The 20,880-nt window shown below is 49.1% G+C and overlaps 1 protein-coding gene across 3 annotated transcripts in view; it reads right to left on the minus strand.

The window, feature by feature from the left end:
* XPNPEP1 (X-prolyl aminopeptidase 1) overlaps positions 1-20,880 on the minus strand; it is a 53,409-nt gene that overhangs the window by 14,159 nt on the left and 18,370 nt on the right. For all 3 annotated transcript variants that reach the window (XM_044240474.1, XM_044240475.1, XM_044240476.1), the window contains 8 exons: positions 12,542-12,605; positions 11,022-11,126; positions 8,573-8,665; positions 8,107-8,250; positions 6,071-6,166; positions 3,851-3,932; positions 2,122-2,332; positions 445-534 (listed from right to left, as the gene is read on the minus strand). In XM_044240474.1, coding sequence (XP_044096409.1) covers positions 445-534; positions 2,122-2,332; positions 3,851-3,932; positions 6,071-6,166; positions 8,107-8,250; positions 8,573-8,665; positions 11,022-11,126; positions 12,542-12,605 — 885 coding nt within the window. The remainder of the gene's footprint in view (positions 1-444; positions 535-2,121; positions 2,333-3,850; positions 3,933-6,070; positions 6,167-8,106; positions 8,251-8,572; positions 8,666-11,021; positions 11,127-12,541; positions 12,606-20,880) is intronic.

A 20,880-nucleotide genomic window follows, 5' to 3' on the forward strand; every position in this document is an offset into this window, starting at 1 on the left:
CCATCGCAGCTTTCCACGCAGGCGCTCCCTGCCATCAAGCCCGCAGCAATTCCCACCAGCAGGGACAGGGCTCCTGGGCTGCTCAACACCTCGGGCACAACCAGGAAAGGGCCTGCTGGAAAGCAGGGGCAAATCCCTCAGCAGGTGCACTCCCGCTCTCCAGAGGCAGGAAAGGCAAGCCACTGCAACTTTCCAGACCCACCGCTGGCCTTGAAACACACACTGGGCCTCTTCAGAAGGAACAGAAGCATCACCTTTTTCTGTGGTGTACGCTGGACTTTGTGAAGATCTAGCGTACTGAGTATTTTATCTCATTCTCTCATTAACACTGCAAGGCTCAAAGCATTTCCGACCTCGTGCCGGGCTCAAAGCCACGCAGCAGGGGAGGGCCTGGGCCTTCTGACCCCCATACACCCCCTCCTCTGCACCGGCTGCTTGACTCACGTGGGCTCGCCTCATGCCCTCTGATTCGGCAGAATTCTTCACAGCTTTGGCGATGCAGATGGGAGTGTAAGGCATACAGCATCGATGGTCCTAGGAGCAAAAGGAGTCATATGGGAAATCAAGCCTGGCTCCATACACCCAAGACCAAGGCGATCACCTCTTCGCCTGGCACATCACATTTAACATGTCATCGGCAGACCCCCGACTCAGGACCCACCTCACTGTGCCTGGGGACTGAAGACCGGCCCCTTTTGGTTGGCCCCATCTGAGCATGATGGAAGGGGCTTGAGCTCTTCCAAAAAGACAAAGTACCTCAAGCAAGGCACTTCTCTTCTAGCCCCCGTATCCTCGGCTCTTTGACACTGCTGGCCGCCGGCCATCAAGAAGACAACTGCTTTTCAAGCCTCCATGGTCATGGTCAGAGTTCGCTAACGATCAAAGCTTGACCGAAATAACCCCTTTCCTGCCACACAAAGGAGGCTTTTTCCCATTGTCTGGGGGCACACGTGACTGATGAGGGAAGGGCTCCCACTCCTTCCTCCATCTTGCTCCGGAATCACACGTCACCTACTCTTCACGGTCTGATCATGAATGGCTAGGAAAGGCCCTTCCCGACTTAAGAACAAGTTAGAACCCAGCCCTGCCTTACAGGTGGGGGATTTGGGCCATTGTGCACTTGCACAGAGCTTGCTGAAGGGGTGCATTCTCTCTCCACTCTTACTCCCTCGCTCTCCCATGAACATCCCCCATGAAACAGAGAAGGCAGGCATCATCCCCTTACTCGGGTCAAGGAAGCAAATCTGAGTAACTGAGGGTCACACGGTGTGAGAGTGGCAGGGTGCACTCGAAAGGCAGGTCTAGGGGGCCAGACCTAGGCTCTTCCCAGGACGGAGAGAAGATTCCCCTGGGCCTGTCCAAGGCCACTTGGCAGCCAGAGGCCCAGGGTGGGACAGTGGAAAAGGTTGTATCCAAGGTGGCTTAGATTCCAGTCCTACCCTGAGCCCCAGTTAAAATGAGGAGACAGGAGACTGCTTAGCACCACCCAGCAGAGGCTCAGTAAAGGACAAGGCTGTCACTCCCATCTGACCTCCGACAAGTCCCCAACTTCCCAAGCTGCTCTTCCTAAGGGCCCCCAGACTTCTCAGCTGTAATGTACGGGGAGAGGGGGCACACAGAGTGTTTCCCAGACATCAGGCGCTCTTACCACCTACACAGCCCCATCCTGGCTGCCTACCCTCTAGGCCTTTATTTACATAACACTTTTCTTCAGACTATCTTTAAATCAACTTAGTCTCTTCAACCCTGACTTATGAAATAATTTTTACAATCTCATGATCTCAAATGCTAGAAATGTTTTTTCTAGTATACACTAAATTGCTTCTGAAACAGGTAGCATTTAATAACGTTAAGTTTTAATGTATACCCCCTAAAATTATCTCTCGGGTCACACTGTGGAAAACACAGAGGACTCGTGAGTTCTGCAAACCCTCAGACTCTCAATACGGCTCAGCCCAAATGGCTCTTCCAGGGAGAGGGCATCCCCGGTCTGACAGCCAGTCCCAGACATCGTCCAGAACAACCTCTGTTTCAAAGACAAAGCTGCAGGATGCCAGGACTGGGAAGGGGCTGCAGCGGGAACATAGCAGGCTGTGAACGGGCTTTGGCGGGACTACCAACCTTGGGGATGGCCTCGCTCACGGCATAGCTGGCCTTGTCGCTGACCCACACCTTCTCCCTTGGGGAGAGATTGGCACAGAGAGCCTTGAGCTCGCTCAGGATGGACTTGTAGGGAAGCACCTGGATTCTGTATTCAGCTTCCAGGCCCAAGTCAAACAGCAGGTGCTCCTTCACACTGGGGGCATCTATGCGGTCACCATCAATGAAGAGCCTGCAGAGGGGCGAGAGGTGAGGTGACAGAGAGACGAGGGCGTGTGAGCGAGACGGGGGGAGTGGGGGACCACAGATCTACAACGGGCTCCATCTTCTAACAATCAATACCAAGCAGCTTCTCCTTCTTCCCCATTCTCTTCCCAAATCCTGTTCTCCAGGTTGTGTCCCCATCCCTGTATATGTTATCACCATCCATCTCACTCCCCCAGCCAGGACCTGGGCACTGTCCCTGATGTCCTTCCTTCCCTCTGCTAAGTTCTCCAGACCTACAGTCTAAATCCCCATCAAGTCTGTCCAGCTTTGCCTCCAGCCCTGCCCAGTCACCAGCCCAGGTTGCCACTGTCTCTCCATTGGATTGGTGCCATGGCCTCTGAGCTGGTCTCCCGGCATCCAGTCTTGCCCCTGGACACCCCAGGCTCACAGCCACAGTATTCTTTATGATCTGCAAACTTGATCATGTGGTTCCTTATGAAAAATCCATTCAGTAGCTCCCCTGTGTCCTCAGAATAGAGATCCAAGCTCCTGGACTTGTCTCACTGGCCTTCCTTTAAGGCGCCCCACTCCCCTTCCAACCACACTGAACCACTCCAGTCCTCCACAAGCACTGTGCTCTCTCCTGCCCAGAGCCACGGCCCATGCTGTTCCCTCTGCTTAAATCACCGTTCCCTTTGCTCCCCATACACTGAGCCAACTCACATGTGCCCTTGATCTCTGCTTCAATTATTACTGGTCAGTCTCCTCTGACCCCCTCAGTGGAGGCCAGGCCCCTCCAGTAACACCTGTACCCCTCCCACTGACAAGTCAGTGCCCACTTAGATGCCTGAATCCTCTGAAGAGACACTCATCTCCCCAGCTCTAGTCCAGGACCCTGCCTGTCTCAATCGTCCGAGCACCCAAAAGAGACTCTTTCAACTTAATAAACATTATCGGAATAAAGAGAGCCATCCAAATCGAAGAGCAACCTCAGGAAGGCCACAAGCAATTCTTTAACAGATAGACAATTCGACAAACCGCAACTGCAGGGGTTTTCCTGTGTCATTTCTGACCTTCCAAATGCCTGTTTATTTGAATTGTGGACCCAGAACTGTACAATGGAGCGTAGCCACATCTCCCTGTGCACCGGCAGCTACAAAACTTAGAATCAAATGTGGGGCCTGACCAAGACCTGGCAGCAGAAATTTTGTGAACTAACCTGTGTTCTGCTTTTTTGTTTTTTTTTTCTCACTGTGGCTTTGTTCTGACGTCTCTGCCTACTTATTTTTTTTAATCTCCTAGTACTAGAGATACTTTCTTTCACAGATCTCAAGTCATTTGAGAGATTAAGAGAGAGGCAGGATGTAAAAAAAATACCTACTGTTTAGGAAGACCAGAAGGGAAAGGAAGAAAGAGGCAGGAAAGGGGAAAACCGGCGCCTCAACAGGATCTCAAGCAGGGACGGGGTTGGCCAGCAAGGAGGACAGAACCTCTGAGGAGCTGCGAGGAAGGAGGGATTTTCCGGTGTGGGGCCAACACTCACATGATCGTCTCCAATCCTATGATTGCATAGGAGAAAAACACCGGATTGTGCTCCACATCTGACCCTCGAAGATTGAACAGCCCTTTAAAAAAATAAAATAAAAAGACCCTGTCACCTGCCTGACTCGAGATCTGAACAGGTCGATTACAGAGGGAAGCACTCTGGCATGCATGGAAGGCTTCCGTGGAGGAATTCCGTGACATCTCAGAAAAGCAGGAAACCAGACTTCCTGGTTCCACCTCTGGGCTGCAGTTGCTCACGTCCACCGAATGATGGCACCAGAACTGCATCTTACGCTGCCACATCACCGTCCCGGGAACAGAATGGAAGTTAGTCAAAAAACTTGAGGATGACCCTCCAGAGAGTTGAAATGGTCCGCCTGGTGGTGACCGGCCAGGCCTGGCCTGGCCGCAGGGAAAACCTTTGGCTCTCCCAAGTGAAGGGAAAAGAGCCAAGCACTCTCTCCCTTCCGACGACGAGGGTAGAAAAACAGAGACCCACCCAGGATGAGGGAGCCCAAATAAGGCCCTCTGGCTCGCAGCCACGGAGCCCCAAGGAGGTGGATTCCCAACACAGGAACAAAAGCAGTGAGTCAGCAGGGCTTGGGCCCATGAATGAAACCCAAATCCGAGCCCACCCAAGGGTAGGCTGTGGTGCCAAACCAGGGTGGAGGACCCTCCTACAGCCAGGGTAGAGGGGGGTTGAGGAGGTCGTAGGTTTAAGAGACTACAGAGGCCAGCAGAGAGCATCACTATCTGCGGTCCCCTAGCTTCCAGCTGCCTGACGCTTGCTCTCCTGAAGTATAAAAAAGTATAAAAAAGACCCTGGTGAGTAAAGTGCTGCCTCTATTTTAGAACAATGGTTTCTCACAGTAAAGCAATGAAGCAACATTTTTTACCTATCAGACTAGCACTTTTTAAAAATGACAGTACCTGGGACTGGTGAGGGTGTGGCTGGAAGCCATATTCATGTCCGTGGCAGGTAAAGGTCAAGATGGGTCCAGAGCTCTGCCAGGTACACACCCTCTAACCAGTAATACCACCCCTAAAAGTCAACCTCAAATAGAAGAAGATCACCAGAAACCAAGACACAGACTTTGATGCGCTAAGATTTTGATGGCAGCATCATAATAAAGTCATGGAAAAATCAGAAAATAACCCAAAGGTCATCCTTAGTGTAATGGTTAAGTAAATTACGGTATAACCCTATGATTAGGTATTTATTTTTACTGTATTATTATATATGCTTAGAATAAACTGATACATTGGAAGAATCGAGCTATAAAATATATATATGCAGAAATTATTAACAGTGACTATCTCTGGGTAACAAAACTATAGGCGAGTATTTTTCTGCTTTTTACCTCCTTTACATTTTCCAGCTTTTCCACAACAGGAATGTGTGTTCTTAAAATCAAAGGGAGAAATTAACTTTATGTATGTTATTTTCTCTATTGTCGAGGTTGTTAATTAATTAAGAATATTAATCACTGACACAGGCCTGTCCAGCATCACTGATATTTTACGAAGTTTTGGGGCTGGGGATTAGAAAGATAGGACAGTGTGTAGTAGGGTCTCTTTCTCTAGTGAGAAAATAAAATGACAAGGTACTGCCTCTTCTCAGTTAACCTGGGCCAAATCCAATCAGAATACAAAGACAAAACAGGAAGGTTCAACCAGATTCCTTCAAGTTCTGAAACAATTACATAAGGGTTACATAAAGGTTCACAAACTATTACTGTATCAAAAAGGCTGAAGAATTTTCAGTTCCTGAGTTTTCTGAGGTCAAAGTATTTCAATTTGAGAACATTCTCACTGTTAAGAACTTAGGGAACTAGAGGAAAAGTGTAGAGAAAAAAATAATCTCCTAGGATGCCACTTCTGCAGCTAGAGACTCAGGAGTGTGGACAGACACAAAATGTTAAGAAATGTCCTTCCTCAGCAATGTCACAGTCCTGAAGAGACGGGCCAGAGGGGGACATCATCTCTGATTTAACATCAGCCCCTAGCTGAAATACTGCTCTGGGCAAAGCCACATTCCTCTCCAAATTCTCTGCAATTTTTTTCCATCCTATTCGGTGTATCAAATACCCATTGGTGACACAGTCTCTTGTTTACTCCCTGGCCACGCAGAAAGCGGACTGGCCTGAACACACAGATTCTCAGAGAACCAAGAAAGAGACTGGGTAACATGCCCGCACGGCCAAGTCAGAGCTCTTACATGCAATCTCATCCAGGGCAGTGACCACAAACCACACGACGTTCCTCTCAGCCATTTTCAGCCGAAGGTCCGCAACCTTGTCCTTCCAGGAGATGCCTGCAAGAAACAGATGTGCTTGGGGCACCTGGGTGGCTCAGTGGGTTAAACCTCTGCCTTAGGCTCAGGTCATGATCTCAGGGTCCTGGGATCAAACCCCGCATGGGGCTCTCTGCTCAGCAGGGAGCCTGCTTCCTCCTCTCTCTGCCTGCCTCTCTGCCTACTTGTGATCTCTGTCTGTCAAATAAACAAATAAAATCTTAAAAAAAAAAAAAAAAAGAAAGAAAGAAAGAAACAGATGTGCTTGTGACTCTGGCTCCAGGGACCCATGGGAGCCAAGTGAAAGAACCCATCCCAAACACTGTTAACCAGCAGCTACATCTTAGAGGGAGCGTGTTACTGGAGCAAACAAGAGTGCTGGATTCAAACCTCTGTCCAACTGTCTGACGTTCGAGAGCCCTGACTGCCTCACCCACAAAATTAACGCAACTGTTCATCCAACAAATGTGCATGAAAAATCTAGACTTCCCAGGCATAGCTACCTGTCAGGCATTGTGCTGGTCACTGCAGTTCCAGCTCTGAAAGATACCCAGCCCCTGCCCTTGGGGCTTATAATCTAGAAAGGAAGACCGACAATTAATTCAGCTACAGTCACATTTCTCTGTACCGCCTGGCAGAGAAAACTGAGCCAGTCCTAGAGGCCAGGGGAATATCACCCACCACCTTACGTTCTCGGAGCCCAGAGACTCACGTGTTGGTGCCGAGACCTAGGAACTCCCTGCCATCTGACTCACTGTGACTATTGCTTGCAAACCACACTTGCCCTGTCACAGCCAGGATCTCCCTGTGGCTCTCAGATGAAACTGCGGCCCTAGAGAAGCTCACCCCATCACCACCACAACCACCCCCTTCACCCGCCATGGCACAGCACTTACAACTCGGGGTACACCCGTGCAGGAACGGGCTAACCATCTGCCATATTCCGCCAGCAGGTGGCACAGTGTCCCGCACGTAGTCGGCACTCACGTTTGCCCAAACAAAAGCGTATCCCCCCCCATCTGCTCTTCCCTCTCCTACAAGTAACAGGTCCGAGCCTCTGATTCAGTTAAAAAAAATTCAAAACATTCTCATGGAAAATGGTTAGCTGACCCTGGGCCACTCACCGGACCTATCCCCCTCCATCCACGCGACCCTCCAGTGAGGGCGTCGCAGGAAAAGCAAGCTGGGGGCTGCCCCCACCACCAGCACCGCTTTGAAGATCAGCTCGGGAATGCTGTTTAAAACTTGGCAAGAGTCTGGGCTGTAATGCTCTCTTCCCAGGACCCCTCTGGGCAATCTGCCTGCATTCCAGACATCCCCCATCCACCTCTCCTCTTCGGTTTGCACCGCACGCCTCCCTTCTCGACAGCCCCACCTCCCGGGCCTCTCTCTGCAGCCCTCGCTGTTCCGTAAATCCACACTTTCAGCTCCCACGAATGGTTTGCAGTGCTCGCTCCTCACCAACCACTAACACACAGGCCAAAGAAACCCACCCACGCCCAAAGCCACTAAAGCAGAAGGTTTCTAGATGCGGGGGTGGGGGAGGGGAGCTAGGAAGGTAAACCTACAGATGTGGGCAGAAGAAAAGGAAATGGAACCTAGAACCCACCAACCCCTGCCCTGGCTCTGCTTCCAGTATCAGACATGTCAGAGAGGCAGTTAGCAACAGTGTGGTAAAAAAGTAATAAAAAGTAAAAAAGTAAAAAAGCCATCTCAGCAGTGGCCAAAGGTCTGCCCAGAAGAGCGTGGCAAGAATAAATTATGCAAAGTAAGTGGCAAGTAGGTGGCCACTGCGGAAAGACAAAAAGCTCCTGCTTCCATCCAAAGCCATTGGGCCAGGGTGGGGCAAGATCCTACCACAGGCTCAACTCTGGTGCAATGGGCTGGCACGGGGAGACAATGACAGGTGCAGGGAATGGGGACATGGCTGCGGGCCCTGCGGGGTGCAGCGGGGGTCTGACCTGTGTAGTCCAGGCCCAGTGTGAGGAGGGGCTTGCACGGGCGCTCAGGGCGGTCTGTCCAGATTTTGTCCACCAGGTTCTCCTTGACAGGAATGAGGTGGTGGCCTGCACTTCTCAGAACCTTGGCCATCTTCTTCCAGTAATCTGGGGAGAAATACACATGGCCCAGCCGTGCATGAACCAGATGCCAGTTCAGCTGAGCGAGGCAAGAGTGCCTTCTGAAAGGCGATCCTCCCATGGCCTAGCGCTGGATCTGCAGGATGGGGAACTGTGGAAAGATTATCTTCACCACCCACAGCCTTCCCCTGCCTCTCTGCCAGAACTCTCTACTTTACCTTGACCTTTATCATGACATTAAGTTATACTGAGCCCCCGATGATCCAATTCCCACAAACAAATAAAGAATACAGAGAACCATCTAGAATCCACTTCCTCACCCACACTAGAAGGACTCCAGCTCACTCACCTGTAGGAATGATCAGTGGGTCCACACCAACCTTGGATCCTTCGGGAAGTACACTCACCAGCCAGTCTTCCTGAGTTGGCGTGTCCTTCAGACCTAGAGAGGGAAGAATGTAGAAGAAACAATCCCCAATGCACCCAAGCTCATAGTCCTACCCAGAAGGATGCAATTCACCATCATGGTAACAGGATCTTTACGAAGCACCTTCTTTCTATAAGGTGGACGGGTGGCACTTGGAAAATCTGAACTTTCCTCAATCCTGGAAGGCTGCAAGAAGGGTAAGATGGTATATGTAAAAGCCTATGATGGAGCACCTGGGGTGGATCAGATGGTTAAGCCTCTGACTCTGACTCTTGGTTTCGGCTCAGGTCATGATCTCAGGTGTGTGGGATTAAGCCTCGCATCGGCCCTACACTAAGCACAGAATCTACTTGAGATTCGCTCTCTTTCCCTCTGCCTCTCCTGTTCATGCTCTCCCTCTCTTTCTAAAATAAATAAACATTTAAAACAAAAAACAAAACATAGGGGTAAGAAGACAGAAAGAAAGAAAGGAAGGGAGGGAGGGAGGGAGGGAGAAAGAAAGAAAGAGAAAGAAAGAAAGGAAGGAAGGAAGGAAGAAAAGGCAGATTTTCATTTGACTCCTGGTAAAAATGGCATCCTGGGAACCACTGCAACAAAGGTACAGGTGTCATTGCAAAGGACATCCTCTCAGCCTTTGGTCACTTTGCCACTCCTGGGCACTTGATGAGCACCTGGGTGGCAAATGGCGAAGGCTAGGAGTGGAGGACCTTCCCCACATCTCACACCAGGTAAGGGAAACATGTGCCACAGTGCTCTCCCCTCACTGGAAGGCAGGATGGTAGACAGGAGGCTCCCAGCCCTGAACCAGGCCTGACTGGACGGCTGACACAAGTCTCAGCAGCAAAGAAATCTTTCCAAAGATTTCAAGAGGGCCACACAGGTCCAGTCACCATCATCTTTATGATGGCTCCCTGGCTTCCCAATGCCCAAGAGCAAACAGCCCTTCCCGTTTCCAAGAGACTAGTCACAGGACACCAAATAAGCTTCAAGAAAGGGACTGAAGTTATTTTTGATATTCCAGTTTTTCTTTAATCTGAGCCAATACCTTCTATGTTTGGATGTATGCTTCTTAACTGATCAAATTTTTACTAACAAGTTAATAACTTCTTTGGTGAAACAGATCTATATTTAGAGTGAAAGTTCGTATGTTCTAAAACAGTACTTATCTTTACTGTTTTCCCTCCTGACTGCTGATAACCACATAACCACAGAGGGGAAGTTCAAAGGTTTATAAAGAAATGAGCTCATGAATCTCAATTCCAAAAAACTGCCTAAAACCTGGCACTGAGTTGTTATTTTGCTATTTGATTCTTGGCTATTTCTTTCCAAACTGCTAGAAAGCCACTTACTAACGAAGTTTCTTTTAATGCCCCTAGTATGCCTTTTATAGGATGAAGTCATGCTATTTCCTAGTAGACAGATAGCTGGCAAAATCCCAGGGATGATTCACTCTCCAACCAAACCCACCAGAATTTCCCTACACAGGAGAGATGCCTGAGGAAAGAGGGGCTGAGGAAAGACGTGGCGAAGTAGAGAGGGACTTGGAAGGAAGGAGGACTCCTCTCCAGGGCCACCACATACCTACATGAAGAACAGGCAGATGGAATTCGCCCCTCTGACATGCTGACCCCCAGTGTGCTGACAGCTGGAGAAGTGGGCCCCAAAGATACCCATACCCCAGGGGTACACTGAATGATCCACTGGGGTGAAGCAGGAAGTATTAAGATGTCTATTTTTTCTAAACAATAAAGAAATTAACCTGTGCTCACATCTGAAATGCAGATGGACACCAGTACGTATGTACACACACAGACGAGTAGACACGTATGTGCAGGGTGCACACACCGTAACAGAGGCATGCGGTCAAAAAGTCTAAAGGCTGCCACCTGTCCATTTGTAACAAATGTCTGCCTCTGGGTGTGCGTGTGCATGTGAGAGAAAGAGGGCTTTCCTGCGCCATGAACTGGGTTGCATCCCTCAAAACTCGTATGTTTAAGTCATAAGGGTGGTGCTCTCATCTGATACGATCAGTGGCCCTTTCAGAAGAGAGATCTCTCTCTCTCTGCCAGGTAAGGACACAGTGAGAAGGCGGCCATCTGTCAATCAGGAGGAGGGCTGTCCCCAGAACCTGACCAGGCTGGCACCCTGATCTTCGACTTCTAGCCTTCAGAGCTGAGAAAACAGATTTTCTGTTGTTTAAGGGACCTAGTCTATGGGATTTTGTTATGGCAGCCCAAGAGGACTAACACACCCTGAATTCTCGAAAGGGTCCTTGACCTCATCAAAGGGTTAAGATCCAGACCCCGAGGAACGCTCGGGTCCCTTCCCAGAGCTGGCCAGCTGAAGTCAGTCTGGCCGAGCCTCTACACACCCATCTTCATGAGCGTCCAGTTGCTGTCCATCTGCTTGGCCGCCTGGAGAAAGTAGCGTCCGTCAGTCCACATGGCCGCGTGCTCTTCTGTGACAATGGCCGTGCCTGGAGCAGGGGAGCAAACAAAAAAAAAAAGAAAGGCTTCTGACAACCACACAGACAACCGCACATGGCGGCAGCAGGCCGGCGAGCCCAGTGAGAAGCACCGGCTCTGTGCAGCCCGGCCTCACACCACCACTCACTCTAGGGGACAGGTGGGCCTCTGAAAAGCTCTAGGCTAGAGAAGTCGATGTCCCTGAGAACCAGCTGCGGGTCACGCTCTGAAGGAAGCAGTCCTCAGGCAGCCCCGGCTGACCGGTCCCAGCACAGAACCCCACTTGCAAGACCGGCAGAACAGGGGGCTAAGCACCTGCAGTCAAAATGGTCTCGTATTCAACAAGACAGACGTGGAAATGATTCCAGCACAGTGATCACAGCAGTCTCCAACAAATGCCCCGAAGCAACTGCTGCACCTTTCCTGAGAGAAACCAAGTGGAGTCTCAGTACTCACAGTGACTCGCTGGTCACCAGCAGGGAGCTCACGCCTCCCGCCCATACCTGTCCTCAGTCCCCGCAGGCCCCACAGAACCTGGGGCTTTTGGCAGAGCGGCCAACCAACACGAGCACATCTACGAAAGGAAGCGTTCTTCCCGAGCCTAGGAGCCTAGCTAGCTTAACAGAAGGAAATCTGAGGCGGGAGGAAAATCACCCAAAAATTCAGGAGCACAGTTTTGGAAAAGTTAGGGCAGGACAGCAATGCAGCTCAACATGAACCTCTGTTATTTAAACTGAAAGTAAAATTATTGAACCCCAAAGCCTAGCACTTAAAGAATTACACAGGACCAACAAGCTGAGGCAGGGGTTCTGGGGTGCAGTGAGTGTCCCATTTCTTATGTACAGTACTAGTTAAACAGGTATTTTCAGTTTAATTGATGTAATTTTCCGTATGTATGCTATAAACAATAAAAAGTTCAAAACATTTTTTTTTTTAAAGATTTTATTTATTTATTTGACAGACAGAGATCACAAGTAGGCAGAGAGGCACACACAGAGAGAGACAGAGGAGGAGGAAGCAGTCTCCCTGCTAAGCAGAGAGCCCGATGCGGGGCTCGATCCCAGGACCCTGGGATCATGACCTGAGCCGAAGGCAGAGGCTTTAACCCACTGAGCCACCCAGGCGCCCCAAAAGTTCAAAACATTTTTAAAGAAAAATGTTTTAAAACTTTAAGAGCAATAAATAAATAAATAAATAAATAAATAAAACTTTAATAGCAAAAGCATCAAGAAAAGGGCCACTGAAAGGTGAACTTTGAGAGCTGGGGGATGCCGGGAGTTCACACCTCTCTGCAGAGGCTCAAGGCGGGAGGAGTGTCTGGTTTACATTTTCTTTCTGGTTCTGTCACAGGCTGAAACTTGGCCCAGTTATTTTTGGGAAGCAAACGAAAGTACAGAAAGAACCAAGAGAGAATTTAGCAACTCACCTGCAGAGCCGTCAAATCCAGAGACGAAGGCCCGCCGACAGTCACACGGAGCAATGTACTCGCTCTGGAAAACAAAAAGGAAGGAGAAGTCAACCTCAACCGGTCACGGGCGACTGCTCTGCACGTGCTCAGCTGTGTGCGAGGCCCAGCAGGGACACAGAGGCTGGCGAAGCCTGGGCACTGTCAAGGAACAGACAGCCTAGCAGAAAAATCAAGCTGAACATGAAAAATGCATGGCGCACACTGCAGAAGACCCTAATTAATGAAGGGCTAAGAGGGCTATTCTATTTCCTCTATTTCTTCTTCTGGGGAACAAAAGCAAATCAAGACAAAACATAATAAACTGATCTCCTCACTGACATCTTACTCAAAAAACAAACCAACAGCCTTCTCCCTTCCTTACCACTGACATTTAGGCATCTGTTATTTTTCTGAAGGGAAGGGCTGAATTTCTGTTTTAGGTGCCAATAATTCTCTGCGATCTCTTTCAGCATGAGCTTGTTTCTGAACTTCCTGTGTGTGCTCCCCTCCAAGGCAGCGTCACCAATAGCTCCTATGCAGATCCTGTCCCTTCCTATTAGGAAATACATGGAAACGCTCCCTCCAATCCAGGAGGCTTCAGCAAAAGAAAATGTCATAACCCAAACCAGGTCTCTGCCATTCCCTTGCCTCTAAATGCAAGGGGTGGGAGACTAGAGAACACAGTAGGTTCTCATTCCCGTGCAGAGGGTACATGGCCACGGGGTGCCTTCCGCCAACATCCCGTGAAGCACAGAGAGTTAAGTAACTTCACCAAAGTCCCACGAACAGCAGAGGTAGGCCTTGAACTTGGGCTCTAAAGCACTCGGCCGTGCAGCTGCCATATGATCCATCATCTCCCATCCTCGTAACAACTCTCCAGGACAAGACTACTGGCAAAAGAGAAACCTGAAGGGTGAAGACAGAAACTTCAATCAACCTGCCCACCTCCAGGTCAGCAGCAGGGCCAGGATGTGCTGGGCCGGAAACCAGAACTGCAGCTCCTTCTGTTGGCAGCTTTCTCTGGAGCTAAAGGAGCTGGCGGGGTTAAGAATGCTGAGGACGGAGAACGGGGCTGCCGGACCAAGGCCTTTTTAGATCAACACAGAGTAGGGATGAGAAGGCATCCGCGTCTCACTCCTGCCCCTTTTACCGAGGCAGCTGCAGCCACAGCCCCAAAGCGGCCACAGGACCGCTAGCCACGGGGATGTCAGAGCAGCCAGAGGAGGGAACCACGACAGGGCTCGAGGTGACACCTGCCACCAGCAGGCCCCGCGATGTGGTCCGCAGCAAGGCTCACGGCATCTCTCAGGCTCAGTTCCTCATTTCTAAAACAGCTCTCTTCAGACTGCGGCAAGCGACAGCAGGCACATGTTTTATTCCCAAAACAGAGAACACTTGATCTTAGCACTAAGAACAAGAAGAAATGGCCCCCAGTAGCATGTATGAACTGCAGAATTCTCATTTGATTATAACCCAATAATCACTGGGTGCAAGAGAAAAAATGGAGGGCAGAGGAGACCCCCCGCCCCGCTTCTCCTAGGGTTGCTGTGAGGAAGAGTAAGTTAATGTTTAGAACAACTCACCAGAAAGCTGAGAGGGCTGCATATATGCAATGGAACAGAGACTATTAGTTTCTTCCTGAATGATGAGAAAGCATCCAAGAGGCTGGACAAACTGAGTCAACAAAAGTACGTCTGGTGCTCTAACTCACGTTAGAGGACACTTCTGCTGGACACACCTGTGACACACAGTGAGGAAGCCAGCAAAGGGCAGGCAGAGAAGTACTGCTCACCTTGGCACAACCAGACTCTTCCAGGCAGGGACGCACCTCTCCAGGAATGCCCCACCCGTACCCGGACAAGCCCGAGGGGAGGGACAGGGCCTCTCAGAGGAGTTGCCTATCCACAAAGGAAGGAGGCAGGTTTCTCCAAAGGGAGGTGGAATTAACAGCAGGTGAACATGTTTGGTTTGGGATCAAGACAAGGTCTGGGCAAGAATGTCTAGACATGACCTAAGTAGTCAACATGCCAGGAAGCCGTCACTGACCAAAGCTGTCACCTCCACACCAACAGGCCAGGCAGGGTCCAGACAAGCACTGGGCCTGGGCCTCCCACTCTTCCCCCAGCAGTGGAGCTGGCAAAACCCAAGAACATTATCCCCAGAGAATAAAAAAAGGTCTAAAATAAGCCAAAGCCTTAGCATGCTGGGAAAAAGAAACAAGGAAGCAGAGCTATTGGCTTTTTCTCCAAAACCACCATTTCTCTCCATCTCTAAGACCAGCACTCAGTCCAGGCCTCCAACATCTCCACCTCGACCAAGGACCCAAAAACCCATTCTTCGCACACAGAGTGAGCTTTCCCAAATGTCTCTGTAGGCCCTGTTAGCATCCTGTTCAAAACCCACCAAAATCTCCCCATCATACTTGGGATAAAACCCAAACCCAGCCCAGTGTCCAATGCACCGCCTGACTGGGCCCAGCCCTCCTCGCAGAGCTCTCCTCCCCTCTCCCAGCCATTTGATACATTCAAGCCACACTGCCTGCTTTCTGCCCTCTGTACTTCCCAAGCTCATTCCTGCTTCAGGGCCTTTGCACAGGCTCTTTCTTGTGCTTACCAAAGGCTCTCCTTGATGGTGGCACGGCAAGCTCCTTCTCATCACTGCATTTCAGATCAGATGTCACCCCTGCAGAGGGGCTTGCCTGGACCACCCAGAGTGGCCACTTGGCCTTTACCTCTGAGTACAGCACATTTTTCTAGATGCTCTCTTCTTTCTTACATTATTATTATATTAACCTGCCCCAAAATAGAAGCTCCATGAGTCCAGGGTATTTGTCTTTTTTGTCCCCGTCGCTAACCCTATCACAGCATAGGTAACACATACTGGTCTGGCCCTTAACCAGTATTTGCTGAATAAATGAACAGCAGAAGGAAAAATCAACCTTTTTCCTCTACCTAGTTAAAACCTTAGCCATCTCTGAAAGTGAAGGAAGGGCTACATCCCAAGGAATGTAGGTGACCTCTAGAAACGGGAAAAGGCAAGGAAACAGATTGTCCCCTGGAGCCTCGAGAAAAAAACGCAGCAGTAGACCCACTGTAGACTCCAGAACTATAAGATAATAGGTTTCTGTTATTGTAAGCCACTAAGTCTATGGTCATTTGTTACAGCAGTAGTACGAAAATAACACATTATTCAAACCAGCAGGGATTATAACTGTGGGTTCAAACTTCAATGTCTTGGGGTACGGGCAAGTAAACTAAGTAAGTAAAACAGGTAAGGAAGTGACTTCCAGAGAGCAGCTCTTCTCAGCTCTGAGTCTGTCATGCTAGAATGCAGGCCACATGTTCCCACCCGACAGTATTTCAGAAGCTAAGTATGTGTTCATGAGAGATCACCTAACTTTTAAGTGTTGGCACTGAATTCAAACAACGTAAATAATACATAGCCAAATAAAGCACATCTATAAATAAGAAAAAAAAAAAAAGCTTTAGCCACCTCTCAAAATCCAGCTCAAACATGTTCTCTTCCCCAAAGCTTTCTGACCCACTCCAAACTCAGAGAACGGCCATGTGTTGCTCTTCAGGATCACGCACACTGGCATTTATCCATGCCCCGCCTTAGGTGATGATAACACACACCCCCCTACTGTTGCCAACAACTATATTCCCATCTAGGACTTCATTTCCCAGGTCCCCATGCAGCTAGGTGGAGTCACATGACTAGTTCCTACCAATGGAATGTGGGGCCGAGGTGATGTCTGGGTCAAGACAGTTAAAAAGCAGTGTGGCCTCTCCATACTCCTCCCCCTTCCACCAGCTGGAATAATGGCATCAGAGGATGGAAAGAGCCTGGATCTCTGAATCACTCTCTTCCTAGTAGAAGAAAGTCACACACCAACCAAGAACACCCAGTCCAGACCACTACGTAAACAAGAGACAAGTACCAGGCCACTGAAACCGTGAGATGTGGGACCACTGCTAGCGATACTCTAATTAATACAGTGGATAAAATCACTCTGTGATAAAAATCACTACTCCACCCTAGAAGAGAGTCTGTTTAAGAAATACAAAACAGGAAGCCAACTCCAGGAAGAATGGGAGTAGGACAGAGGTTAGGAAAATCTGATTCAAGTCTTCCAGAAGGAGGAACCATAAAAATAGCCAAAAATTCAAGTTGGCAGAATCACCTCTGACAGAACATGACCCTTTGATTACACTACGCCCAGGAGCAGAATATGAAGCCTTAAAAGTTGGGGAGGATAAAGACTCTGGATTTCCAAGCAGTGCTGGCACAGCTCTGGCCCTAACCAAGGATTCTCTGGGTCTGGAGCCAGTGGCACCGCGGAATCTCAATGATTGGCTTAGATGGGACATGAAAGCAATGAGATTCCCAGAAAGAATGGACAATTCCTCACTGTGAAAGTCCCCCTGGGCCCAAACTCATGATTACCACAACTCTTGTTCCGGGTTTACAAAGAACGAACCCTCAGAGTTGCAGAAGACAGCGAGAAGCAGACTCCTGGTGTGCCCAGTCTTCGCGTAATTATGCATTTGGGGTGCCTTTTCTCTCTAGCACGGAACAGTGTGTGGGTGTGTGTATTTGTGTTTCGGAAAGCACACAAAGGACAGAATTCAAGATTCCCCTTCACTCTCCAGCACCCTCCCTTCCCCACCCGTAGGAGAAATTCCATCAACCCTCAATCTAGCCTAAAATGAAACAATCAGGAACAAGAGCCACAGAGAACAGCAGCCTCTCTATTACTGGAAAGGTTGCTTTGGCAGGTCACACACAAAGCCAACCCTTGCTCCTTGTCCTCACAGTCCCGGCAGGGCCCCGGCGTCCCAAGGAGCCGTCACCCCAACTATGCCCCACCTCGCCAAAGGTACTGAAACAAGGAGCTCAGGACTTCTCATTTGTTTCTCTGGATGATCCCCCAAATCCTCCCAGGTTCCAACCTTCCCAAGCCCCTCTACTATCTACCTATAAGGTCCACACTCAATCTGTGTTCTACTGCTTCTCCTCCAAATCCTTCCTCTCTTCTCTGCTCCTAAAGCCAGCACCAAGTCTAAGCCCTCCAGACCCTGACTCCGGGATCCCGCAATGGTCTCCCAATGGCTTCTCGGCTCCCAGGAAGTCCCTTCTCCAATCCACTCTCAACACTGCACCTTTGATTAATTGTGTCACTCTCTTGTTCCAAAGCCCTCAGTGGCTCCCTAGTATCTGATAAAAACCTAAATCCTGACTCACAGATTCCTCATCCAGGGAGAAGCCATCCAATTGTAAAATTCTGGGATCATGGGGCGCCTGGGTGGCTCAGTGGGTTAAAGCCTCTGCCTTTGGCTCAGGTCATGATCTCAGGGTCATGGGATTGAGCCCCGCATCGGGTTCTCTGCTCATCGCGGAGCCTACTTCCTCCTCTCTCTCTCTCTGCCTGCCTCTCTACCTACTTGTGATCTCTGTCAAATAAATAAATAAAATCTTTAAAAAAAAAAAAATTCTGGGATCATTAGCAGGGGATGAAGAGCTGTGGAGAACCTGGAACGTCACCTATGGTTTGGCCAGTCTCACTGCCATTCCCCAGTTTAACAAGGAACTGCTTTGGGCATATTAGGCCCAAATCAGGGTATCAGATTAGAAACAACTTTATAGGGCACCTGGGTGGCTCATTCGGTTGGGTGTCTGCCTCCGGCTCAGGTCATGATCCTGAGGACGCGGGGCTGAGCCCCGTGTCAGGCTTCCTGCGCAGCAGGAGGCCTGCTTCTCCCTCTCCCACTCCCCCTGCTTATGTTCCCTCTCTCGCTGTGTCTCTCTCTGTCAAATAAGTAAATAAAATCTTTTTTTAAAAATGTTTTTTAAATTAAAAAATTTTAAAAAGAAACAAGTTTATAATAACAAGAAAAAAAAATGGCTCAAGAACACCACCCAGAATGAAGAATATCGAAATAAACTGGCTTATCTTGGTTACAAGGACATCCCCTACTAGTACACATATACACTGTACCCTAACTCCAGGAAGAATACAAACTGAAATCCCAACCCACCCTTAACCAGAAAACTTTCAACTTTTAATTCAAGTAACATTCACAGTCCAGCCTTTCCTCCACCAAGGCCTCCCCTAGAGGTGAAGGCTCATGAATGAATCAGAATTGTAAGGAGTCTTCACCGGGACGCTACAACAGGCTGTGCGACCCTCTCAGAGGGGACACCCGATTTCACACAACAGTGTGCTAGGGGACCGTGAGGGCGAATTTTCTGTGTCACCCTGGGGGTTAAGGCATCCCCAGAGAGCTAGCTGGGAAAACACTATTGAGGTAGTTTCTGGAAGACACAACATCTGAATCAGCAGACTGAAGACTGTCCTACCTATGTGCTCAGCATCCAATCCGCTGAAGGTATGGAGGAAAGTGGAATTTGCTCTCTGATTAGAGCTGAGACAACCATCTTCTCCTGACCTCAGAGATCACCGTTCCTTGTTCTCAGGCCCTTAACTCAGACAGGGACACACACCATCCGTGTTGTCTGCAAGCTGGAGAACTAGGAGCCCTCGTGGTAGAGTTCGAGTTCCAGTTCATATTCGAAGTGAACCAGGGAAGCCTCATGTGGGAGCCTATCCCTCAGGATTAGTCTCTCTGTACGTATACAACTCTATATATCCTATTGGTTCTGTCCCTCTGGAGAACCCACACTGAGACAGTGACTCACTAAAGACCCCACACCAATTGCCACATAATGTGCTCCCACCACAGGAACCATCATCCTGCTCAAAACTGAAATAAAATGGTTGCAATCCTATCAGTCCAGGGCAACTGCCTGATGCTGGAAAGGCAGAAACTGGAAAACATCACAAGTCCAAAGGCTAAAGCCTGTCACTGACAGGAGACAGGCGGGAAAAAAGGATTTCTTCGGGGACAAGGCTAGAGTCTGCCCTTCCTAAATGCTGGGGTGCCTGTCACCTAGTCTCCTACCATGACTCAGGCCCAGACTGTGTTGACCAACCTACTTATTCACCTAGTCCTCAGCCAAGATGAAACTTTGGTTCCTGTGAAGGTGGTGAGTCTTGTTCGTCTGTCCTAGAGAACAGCGGTGAATAGAAGAATCGTTATCAACGCCCACCCTACAGTGCACCCACCTCCCCCGACCTCCCCACTGCCTACTCAATCTGACAGTAATGTACCCCACCACCATGGCTTCTTCAATGCCACCAGCCCCCCGCTCCAGCCAGATCTGCTACTTCTCCTATACTCACAACTCGTACTTTCTCACCTCCTCCTTTGCCCACTTTTACATGCAGAACCCCAGTCGGTGGCTTCTCCTCCCCACACAAGGATCTCCCTTTCCTCTCACCTCTTCAAGGATCAAGGATCAAGTTCTGACCCATAATAGCATGAAAAGTACTACTGTGGGTCAACGGACCAAGGAATTCCATGAAACACTGAGTCCCTGAGCCTGCCCCTGAAAAGACTGTGGGAACTCCATGAACATTTTAAGTCTAGAAAATGCTGAATACCTCATCCTCTTCTTATAGTTGCATAGTGCATTATCTCCATATTAAAGGCCCTGAGAAGTCCTGCAGTTATGAAACTGTTCAAAAGAGCAAAGGGCTTAAATAGACATTTCTCGGAAAGAGACATACAGTTGGCCAACAAGCATAGGAAAGATGCTGAACATCACTAATCATCATGAAAATGGAAATCAAAACCACAATGAGATATTACCTCATATCTGTTAGGATTCCATTACTGAACAAAAAAGAAAAGAAGTGCTGGCTAGAACCCTTGTGTACTGCTGGGAGAATGTAAAATGGTACAGCCACCATAAAAAGCAGTATGAGTTCCTCAGTAAATTAAAAAAGAATTACTGGAGTGCCTAGCCAGCTCAGTCAGTAGAGGCATGCGACTCTTGATCTTGGGGTCCCGAGTTCAAGCCCCACATTAGAGATAGAGTTTACTTAAAAAAAAAAAATAGAACTGCTATATGATTCAGCAATTCCACTTCCGGGTATACATCCAAAATAACTGAAAACAGGATCTTGAAGAGACATTTATATACCCATGTTCACTGTAGCATTATACACAAGAGCCAAGAGCTGGAAGCAACCTAAATGTTCATCAACAAATGAAAAGTTTTTTTAAAATGTGGTATATTAAAAAAAAAAAATGGTATATACATATAATGGGTTATCATTCTGCCTTTAAAAGGGAAATCCTGGGGCACCTGGGTGGTGGCTCAGTGGGTTAAGCCGCTGCCTTCGGCTCAGGTCATGATCTCAGGGTCCTGGGATCGAGTCCCGCATCGGGCTCTCTATTCAGCAGGGGGCCTGC

Source organism: Neovison vison, chromosome 2 (genome assembly GCF_020171115.1).
Source record: "Neovison vison isolate M4711 chromosome 2, ASM_NN_V1, whole genome shotgun sequence".
Taxonomy (NCBI): Eukaryota; Metazoa; Chordata; class Mammalia; order Carnivora; family Mustelidae; genus Neogale; species Neogale vison.